Consider the following 10,033-nt stretch of genomic DNA (forward strand, 5'->3'; position numbering starts at 1 on the left):
CTTTTGCCGCTGAGCTAAATCCCCAGCCCCTACAATACCTCTTATTAAACAGCCTAAGAAATGACAAAACAGACATGTTACAAGAGTCATAAATGTCAGACTAAGAGATTTCACCTAAGGGGACAGTACAATGGGGTCACAGTTAAGAGAAATGACTTGTGCCCGCCCTTCTGAGCCTGTTTCCCCAATGGCAAAACAGGAATTCTCTCTGAGGTGTCAAACATTTGTATCTCTTATGGAGAATGCATCAGCTATCCAAGGGCGAGAGCAATTTTCCCCTCTCAAGGAAACCTTGCCCTCCACATCTACCCTCTCTAGGGGTATCTAGGTGCTGGCTCAGAGTCTAGAACCTAGTATGCAACTAAATGTCCAAAGTCTTGAGGTCTACAAATGTGTAGGTTAAATTCTAAGCAGAGGGAAGACTATTTATGGTAAAACAGTTGGAAGAGGACATAACGAGGGAAGCTGTCAGGACTTCCTGAACAGAGGAATGACACAGACATACGACAAGCTTTCTCTAGAGAACTGTGTTTTAGGTACAAATCCTCCATGATGAATGTGATCATTATGTGTATCTAAAATGTACCGATAAAATCTGATTAAACAAAGAACAAACTGTGTTTTAGAACTACTAGGCTGGAAGTGGTGTATAAGGACATGGAGCAATGGAAACTAATTATTATTAAAATATAAAGTGCCAGGGATAGAGCTCAGTGGCACAAGCACAAGGTCCTGAGTTCGATTCTCGGTACCAAAAAAACACACCTCAAAAGCAAATAAAATATAAAGGGAAGCTGGGTGTGGTAGCACATACCACCTAGTTGCTCCATGGGCTAAGGCAGGAAGATTGTAATTTAGAGGGGGGCCTAAGCAATTTGGTGCAACCCTGTCTCAAAATAAAAAAATAGAAGTGGCTGGGCAACAATTAAAAAGACCAAAAAAAAAGAAGTGGCTGGGGATATAGTCAGTGGTAGAGAATTTGAAAAAAAAATAATAACAATAATCTTCCTTAGCTCATAGAAGAAGCAGGTTGTAACATCTCAAAATGCAGGAGCAAGTCAATCATGCAAATGAATGATGCTACCATTATAGAAGATACTAAGGTTATTTCTCATTGATATAAAAACAAGGAACTCATTATTTGAAAGCAAAGGCCATCTGATTTTGATTAATATGATAAATCCAGACCCTTGGAAGGCAACTTACCAAAAGAAATTAAGGCTAAACCAGACTAGGAGTTTTACCAGCACTCAGGAGGCTGAGGCAGGAGGATCATTGCGAGTCTGAGGCTAACCCAGGCTACATAGTAAGTTCAAAGCCAGCCTGAACTATATAACAAGACGCTGGGTCAAAATATCAAATAAATTAAGAAATACATTAGTAGATAAGAAGGCTTTTTTTTTGGCGGGGGGCGGGTGTTTTTGAGACAGGGTCTCACTATGCAGTTAAGGCTGGCCTTTAGCTCCCTTTGTAGCCCAGGCTGGTCTCAAACTCACAATGATCCTCCTGCCTCAGCCTCCCGAGTGCTGGGACTGCGCCACCAAGCCTGGCTCAAAAGAAGGCTATTAAAGGCAGTTACTTATGATCAGCACAAAAGGTTTAAAGGAGGAAGGGAAGATACCCAGAACAACACTTACCCACTGGAATGATACAAATGTGTAGAGATTTGGTTTGATGAAAGCTTCAGAGAAGCCCAGTAAAACAAACAACGGAGACTGCTGATTCTTTAAAGGAAATCAGATAAAAATCTGCCTGTTCCCTTTTTTTTTACTTTATTCTTTTTACAAAAATATACAATGCTTCATTGATTTGCATAAAATTCCTCTTCGGGGACCATGCAAACCCACTCTTTACAGGCTGAGCACACGCGAGGCTGAATGAAATAGAACATGATGCCATTTTTGAAGATTTTCAGAATGGTTTAAAAACAAAATCCCCAAAGTGCAAAACTCTGAAATCCTTGAAATCTAAGATGCAAGGCAAAATTCTAAGAGGAAAAAATGTTTCATTCTCATCAAAGATCAAAGGTGTGATAAACACAGAGCTCATTCTACCAGGCTTGTTTTTCAGAAATTCTGAAGCACTGCACAGATTCTCTATGAAGGAAGAAGAGTGAAAAGCAAAGGCGCCTGTCATGCACTTATACTTGGCTTCCATCGCCTGGGTCTCCCAGGCCCAGCAGAAACAAACACACATCTTTTACAGAAGACAGGTGCTTCACCCTCACCCTCAAATTATTTTATTAAGACCATCCATACACATGGGTTCCACTTCTACGGAATCAACCAATCGCCGACAGAAAATACTCAGGAAAAACAGAATCTATACTGGACATGTACAGACCTGCACTTGTCATATTCACTAAACCATACATTCTAACAACTATCTACAGCATTTATAGCACATTAAGCATTGTAAGTAACCTGGAGACAATTTAGAGTCATGGTCTGTCTAAATCGCCAAGGCTGGACTTGAACTTGCTAAACTCCTGTCTCAGCTTCCTAGAGTTCTGGGATTAGAGGTGTGCACCCTGCTTTAGGCTACCGCTGGACTGCTTAAAACTGTGGTTTGGCATTATTCATCAGTTCCCGCACCTTCCACCTATCCTCTCAAAAGAGTGTCTGCCCTGTGCCCTTTCCTCCGGTACTCTGAGCCCATGTGTTTGAACCTCGGTTTACTTATTTTGTGTTGCCTTGTCCTCTTTTCTCTGTGCTGTTGTCTTCAGTTAATTTTATTGGGTTTTCCAGTTTATAAAAATTGTGTCTTACCCAGGCATGATGGTACAAGTCTGTAATACCAGCACTTGGGAGGCTGAGGCAGGAGGATAACCATAAGTTCGAGGCTAGCCTGGACTACATAATGAGTTCAAGCCCAGCCTAAACTACATAAAGACCCTGTCTCAAAAAAAAAAAAAAAAAAAAAAATGGGCTAGGCATGTAGCTCAGTGGCACAGCACCTGCCTGACAAGTACAAGTCCCTGAGTTTGATTCTCAATACCAAAAAAATTATTTTTCAAAAATTAAAAGAAGGGCTGGGGACTTAGCTCAGCGGCACAGCGCCTGCCTGGCAAGCGCAAGGTAGTGAGTTCGATTCCTGGTACTGGATTAAAAAAAAAAAAAAAATTGAAAGATAAACAACCCCAGCATGATGGAGCATGCTTGTAATCCCAGAACTCTGGGAGGCTGAGACAGGAAGAAGAGAGGAGGATCATAAATTCTAGGCTGGCCTGGGCAACTTAGCTAGACCCTGTCTCAATGGTTAACAAAAACGGGGGGGGCGCGCTTGTTTGTTTGTCTTTTTTTAAAGACAGGGTCTCCCTATGCAGTTCAGGCTGGCCTTGAGCTCGCTGTATAGTCCAGGTTGGTCTCAAACTCACAAGGATCCTCTTGCCTCAGCCTCCCAAGTACTAGGATTATAGGCGTGCACCACCAGGCCTGGGGGGTGGGCTGGGGGTTGGGGGGTGTGTTTTGAGACAGGGTCTCACTAATGTAGTGCAGGCTGGCCTCAATCTCACAGTAATCCTCCACTCATGCTGATGCCACCATAGTTAGCAATAGAAGAATTTTTTAAAGAGCTGAGGATGTAGTTCACTGTGAAGGCCCTGTTTTCAGTCCCCAGTACCATGAATAAGTAGGTAGCAGGGCAGGCAGACAGACGGAACAGAACAGCAGGGAGCAGTAACAGTCCCGGCGGGTGGAGAAAGCAACAGAATCCCTGTAAAAGGTTCTAACAATTTGAATTAGTGAAAGCTGGCATTTGTATAATTCTCTGCATTCTGCTTTATTCCTTAAAGAATGCAAGGCATCCTACCAAGATTGAAGGAATTAAATCCAATCAAATAAATCAAAAATTAGAAAGTAAAACAGTAACTAATAGAAAAGCAAACTGGAAATAAAACTAACATTCATTCCCAAAATGCATGCTACACGTTCCTATTTCCCTGCTCAGGTGAACCACAAATTTGGCTTTAAACATTTTAGCAACCACACGAACAGGGAAATAGTTGAATAAGATTTTTAGTAAAAAACATGCAGTTGTTCAGGAGAAACTGTTTATCAAAGAGCTAACAGATTAGTAGTGATAATAAACATCTGCAACATACGCTTACAAATATACAGTGACATATTCTAGGGGAACAAAGTCTGATTCAGCAAAAATAACTTTTTGGGAAAATCCAAGAAACATCAATTTTAAGCCAGGTGTGGGGTTCAATCTGGAGTAGGTTTTGGGGGAACAGGTGGCCTGCATATATTTTAGAAAATTTTTAATACATCTTCAATACGTGTTTGTCTCAGTCAACTTCTCAAAGCAGTGACGTTAAGGGTCTTTCCTGACAAGTGCCTACACTGTGTGAATAAACAGGTACAAAACCACCTACCGGGGCTGGGGATTTAGCTCAGTGGCAAAAGCGCCTGCCTGGCAAGCGCAAGGTCGTGAGTTCGGTTCCCAGTACCGGAGAAAAACCAAAAAAAAAAAAAAACCACCTACCGACTTATCAGTTAAACCAGGGCAGGATTACAGGCTCCCGTGAAAATGGAGCAGGAAGACATGGCTCTATCTCACTCTCAAGGCACAAGTCCGGGACACTGCTGAACCTATCTCGCTAGTCTACAACAGAGATACATTCTAAACGTGGATTAATTGGGGGAAAAAAACGTAAGCAGATTCAACTGAGAATTGGAATAAACGAAAAACCAAAGGGACATGGTACAATGGATGAAGCTCAAGAAAGGAGTCAGAGATGCCTAGCAAGTTCAGAATGAGAGAACAGAAACACTGTAACAAAACAATCCCCAGACAAATTATGAAGCAGACAGAACTCTTTTAGACAAATGTTTGAGTCTGAATACCTGAGTGGCAATGTCTTAAGGAAAGACAGGATGAAGATCAGAAAAGGGGTTAAAGATCGAGCAACGAATGTGGAAGTGTGTACACAGAGATAACAACTGAAGTCACTAAGTAGCTCTAATTCATTCCCAAATGCCAAGGTCCCTTTGCCTCAAGTCTCTGCCCCAATGTCCAATACTCGATCCCACAACAAGACATGGCATCAGAAAGACGTACACAGCTACAACACCAAAAACAGCTTATATTCTAAAGTGATCCAATTACTGGGAGAACATCTACAGCAGCACACACAGTTTGCCTCAAAGACAAATGCAGCTCAGCATGGTAGTGTTGCCCTGTAAGCCCAGCACTCCGGGAGGCTGAAGCAAGAGGACTGCAAACACAAGCCCAGCATGGATAACAGAGATACAAAAAATTTAAAAAAGAAGGGCGTTGCAGGGTAGGGATGTAGCTCACTGCAAAGGCCCTGGGTTCAATCTCTGATACCACAAGAAAAAAAAAAAAAGAAGAGGGGACAGGAGGCAGGGTAGGAAGGAGAGAAATGGGGAAGGGAAAGGATGGATGGAACACAAACGTGCAGACTTCGATACTACTACTAGACCTTAGAAAATAATTACATCATCTGGCTAACATACAGAAAATGACAATCTGTTTGCAAAGCAAATAGTATCTACTCCCCATTTTATATTTAAGAACACACTGGTACATACTTTTTTTTTTGGTTTTTTTCCGGTACCAGGAATCGAACTCACAACCTTGCACTTGCTAGACAGGTGCTGTGCTGCTGAGCTAAATCCCCAGTCCACAGGTACATACTTAAAATTCCCTGAGCACTGGGGATTTATTAGGCATGTTTCAAATATTCCATAAAAAAATACTACCCTAAGTTAAGACTTCAGAGGAACAAAGACAAAGCTTTGCGTGTCTGAGCAGCCAAAGCTCCTTTCCTATGACAGGAAAGACGGAGTTTCTTTCTCAAAAGAAAGGCATGATTAGCGATACCCAAAGGCTCCCCAACTTCTAGAAACAAAAGGAGAGAGCACAGAGATGCAGCCCTCAGATACACGGGGAATAAGTTAAACTTAGGGACTGTGGTAGCTTCAACATGAACTGACAAAGAAAGGAAAAACAGGAACTTACTCTTTTCAATGAGCTGGTCCTGAACTCCTGCCAATGCACTTACTGCCTAAAAGAAAAGCCACTGGTTACTAGAAAAGTGACCACAGCCCTCAGGAGACCACTCCCAGATAGGAAGGGAAAGAGAAACATTCCTCAACAACAGGCCACAGAAAGATCCCCCTGCACTACACCACTTACAGCTGCCGATGTCACTGAAGATTTACTGAAGAGCCGCTCTGCTTCCTTAAACTTCCGGTTCCTTCGATCGTTTTTGCTGTTGGAGTTTCTAAAACATACAGAAGAAATCTGCTATAAGCATCAGGTTATGCCTGTGGCTTAAACTGGGGATGCCTTGCACACACAGGCAAGGAACTCAACTCTTCTTTTCTAACCAGACTCCATTCAGAAATGCCTCTGACCCACTTGGATTGGCCCCAACAATCTCTATGCAGAATGCCCACAGACAGAAATGTTTCCACTGTATGGTATGTGTGTGGCGAGATTATTTTAAGGAACTTCACAAACATCTTTGTTTTACTTATTTTCTTTTTAAGGGCCTCAGGGGACCCAGGAACATGACACATCATCAGAATATAAGGCAACACTCTCCAGTTCAAGCCCCTCCTCACTCTATCCTAATATGCATTTATTTTAGTGCTTATTATTATTAAAAATGACTAGCGCAGCCAGGCAAGGTGGCACATGCCTGTAATTCCATGACTCAAGAGGCTGAGGCAGGAGGATTGCCATGAGTTGAAAACTAGTCTGAACGACATAAAGACACTGTCTCAAAAAAAAAAAAAAAAAAAAAGAAAAAAGACGGTTTAAAAGAAATAAAAATGATTAGCACAGGACTGAAAATGTTCCTCAGTTTGTAGAATGCTTGCCCAGCATGTGCAGGGAGGCTCTGGGTTCAAATCCCACAACGAAACAAAAATGACTGCCAGGAAAGGTGGCATAAAAGACGCCTCCTTTTTTTTTAGTATTGGGGACTGAACTAAGATACATCCCAGGTCTTTTTAATTTTTCATTTTGAAAAGGGTCTTGATATGTTGCCCAGGCAGGAACTCAAATTTCAGCTCAACAGTCCTACATTATAAAACTAAAGAGAACCTGGCATGGTAGCACAGGCCTCTAATCCCACCAATCAGGAGGCTGAGGTAAGGACTGTGAGTTCAAGGCTAGCCAGGGTGACACAGTGAGACAACAAAAACCAGCCAAGAATGGGGGCACACGCCTGTAATCTCAGGCTGAGGCAGGATCCCAAGTTTCAACCCAGTTTGAGCAAGTTAGTGAAGCCCTATCTCAAAATAATAAAAAGTTTAAAAGGGCTGGGAATGTAACTCAGTGCAAAAGGCCAGGGTTCAGTCATGTACAAAAACAAACAAACAAAACCTGAAGAGACAGGCGTAACAGCCAAATGCAATACATCTAGATCCTGGCTCAACAGAAAGTAGCAGCGGGCATAGTGGCACACCCCTATAATCCCAGCACTCTGGGAGGCTGAGGCAAGAGTGTGGAAAATTCAAACTCAGTCTGTGTAATTTAGTAACTTAGGGAGACTCTGTCTCAAAGTTTAAAAAAAGCTGGGCATGGTGGCGCATGCCTGTAATCCCAGTACTCAGGAGACTGAGGCAGGAGGATCACTGCAAGTTTGAGACCAGCCTGGGCTACAAAGTGAGCTCAAGGCCAACCTGAACTGCATAGCCAGACCCTGTCTCAAAAAGACAAAAAAAAAAAAAAAAAAATCGAAGTTAAAAGAAAAAAAAAGCCAGACATGGTGATGTACATTTGTAATCCCTTCACTGTGGACTCTGGGAGGATCACAAATATGAGTGCAGCCTGGAGAGACTCTATGTCAAAAAAAAAAAATTTTTTTTTGAGTGCTGGGATTACAGGCGTGTGCCACCACATTAGGAATGTACCTCAGTGCTGAAATCCTGGGTTCGATCCCCAGTACCATAGGGATGGAGGCGGGAGAATGTAGCTCACTGGTGAACTGCTTAGGTAGCACATGGGAGGTCCTGACTCTAATCCCCAGCATTGGCAAAATAATAACAACAACAATGAAAAAACAAAGTAGCAAAGCATTTTTGGGACAACTGAGGAAATCTGAAGAAAGGAGAGTATTAGATGATGGTATTCATTTTCTCCATACGATCACTGTGGTTAGGTCAGAGAAATGTTCTTGTTCTCAGGAAGTGATGCTGACGTAGTCTCATGATATCTCCACCTTTCCAATGGGTATCAGGAAAAAAACTGCATAGAGGAAAAAGGGACATAACTACAGAGGAGGAACACAATCGAGATCTTTGTGGTGATGGAACAGTTCTGTATCTTTTCCTGTGGTTACATGAGTCTATACATGCTGTAAGATGCACAGAACTAAATATACACATTGTTTCAATGTCAATTTCTGGGTTTTGGGTTTTTTTTTTTTTTTGGATTCACTATGCAGCCAAGGCTGGCCTTCAGTTCGCATCCATCCTCCTACCTCAGCCTCCTGAGTGCTGGGACTGCTCCCACACGCCACAATGCCTGGCAATTTCTGGGTTTTGACAGTGTACCACAGTTACATGAAATACAATCACTGGCAAGAACCAGGTGAAGGGTATGTGAGACCTTTTTGTAGTATTTTTGCAACTTCCTATGCATCCACAATTATTTCAAAACTAGAAAAGTCTTAAATGTATGTGTCTGTATATATTACAGAAAGACTACACACTTGCTGTGCAAGAGCACAAACGCAGTGACATGTTCACAGTGAACACAGGGGAAGGACACCAAGTGTTCATGCACTATTTTCTTTCAATTCTATAGATTCAGAAATTGCAAAAGTTAAGAAATTTTTACAGACTACTATCACCATGTAAACAGTGGTACACTTGGCATACGGGTATGGCAAAAACTGTGAGGGTGGAACTAGTAACTGATTAAAATGTAGAAAATACTAAGAGAGGGCTCTTGGGTCAGGTACTGTCAACACTACCTATTTCATTTAAACCTCACCCAACCTTGTGACACAGGTCCAACTTTTCCAACAGATAGGGGCTTGTCCACGGTTACAAAGTGAGACAGTGGCACAGCCACGGTTCAAGTTCAAGCCCAGACCTCTTTCCACACTATTACCGCTTACCTGCAAAGTTCCCTCTACGATCATACAGTCCTACAAACACCACTAAGGCACAAGAGGAAGACTGGCTTCTGATACTCACTTTTGGTTGGTCAGATACCGATCCCAGCCACGAATAATATTGCCATACATCTGAGTGTCTTCCAGGTAGCTTCCTTCAAAAGCATAGATCTGTCTCTCCAAGTTTGCCAGTGTTTCCTGAGATGAGAAACAACGACAGGGAAAAAGACTTTTAAATGTAAACATCAGATATGAACAGACTGAAATCCTGGTATTAGGCTTGTAAATCCAAGCTCACTAACAAGCTCACCTTTGGGGAGAAATGGATATGGAGCAAGCCAGGCCATTTAGGCCTAAGACAGTTCTTTTGGGATGATGGCCCCTTTGTGGAAAGAATGGAATGTATGGAGCCTGTTCTCAGAAGCACACACCCACGCACACGCACGCACACGCGCGTGGAGAACTGTGTATACTTTAGAGAAAGCTGGGCGTTAAGAACCAGACTGGGGCAGGACGTGGGCAGCCTCCACACCCACTCACTAGCGTGTGACTACCAGGAGAGGCAAGAGTAAGCAGCCTTGCAGCAACTCTCCCCTCCCCGCATCCTCAGAAAGGCCGCCGCGCAGGGCTGCCTGTTGCTATGGAAACCTGGAGGGGCAGCGTCAAGTGAGCGGGTCCTCCCCCGCGCGCCAGCCGGAGCGTAGGGCGAGGGGCGCTCAGCCTGCAGTGTGCCTGGGACCCCGCATACACGTCATAATTCCCAATTCCCCAAGATGAGTCCTCTCCGCTTGCCTGTCCCCAGATGTTCCCAAACAGCACATCCCGGCCCATCGAAAACCCCATCAGAAGGATGACCCTGTACCAAGCTCCCTCATCCTCCCGAGGCCAGGCAGGGCGTCGAGGCTCCCCTCCCACGGCCGCCAGGGTCTGCAC

At 43.4% G+C, this 10,033-nt stretch overlaps 1 protein-coding gene across 7 annotated transcripts in view; it reads right to left on the minus strand.

The window, feature by feature from the left end:
• Meaf6 (MYST/Esa1-associated factor 6) overlaps positions 1-10,033 on the minus strand; it is a 21,949-nt gene that overhangs the window by 11,493 nt on the left and 423 nt on the right. For all 7 annotated transcript variants that reach the window (XR_262694.2, XR_262699.2, XM_005395206.2 and 4 more), the window contains exons 2-4: positions 9,183-9,298; positions 6,166-6,253; positions 5,989-6,034 (exon numbers count right to left, since the gene is read on the minus strand). Coding sequence is in view for 5 of the 7 variants with exons in the window: in XM_005395206.2 (XP_005395263.1) it covers positions 5,989-6,034; positions 6,166-6,253; positions 9,183-9,298 (250 nt within the window). In the remaining 2 variants the exon portion in view is untranslated. The remainder of the gene's footprint in view (positions 1-5,988; positions 6,035-6,165; positions 6,254-9,182; positions 9,299-10,033) is intronic.

This window comes from Chinchilla lanigera, unplaced genomic scaffold, assembly GCF_000276665.1.
Source record: "Chinchilla lanigera isolate Chin_1 unplaced genomic scaffold, ChiLan1.0 scaffold00051, whole genome shotgun sequence".
Taxonomy (NCBI): Eukaryota; Metazoa; Chordata; class Mammalia; order Rodentia; family Chinchillidae; genus Chinchilla; species Chinchilla lanigera.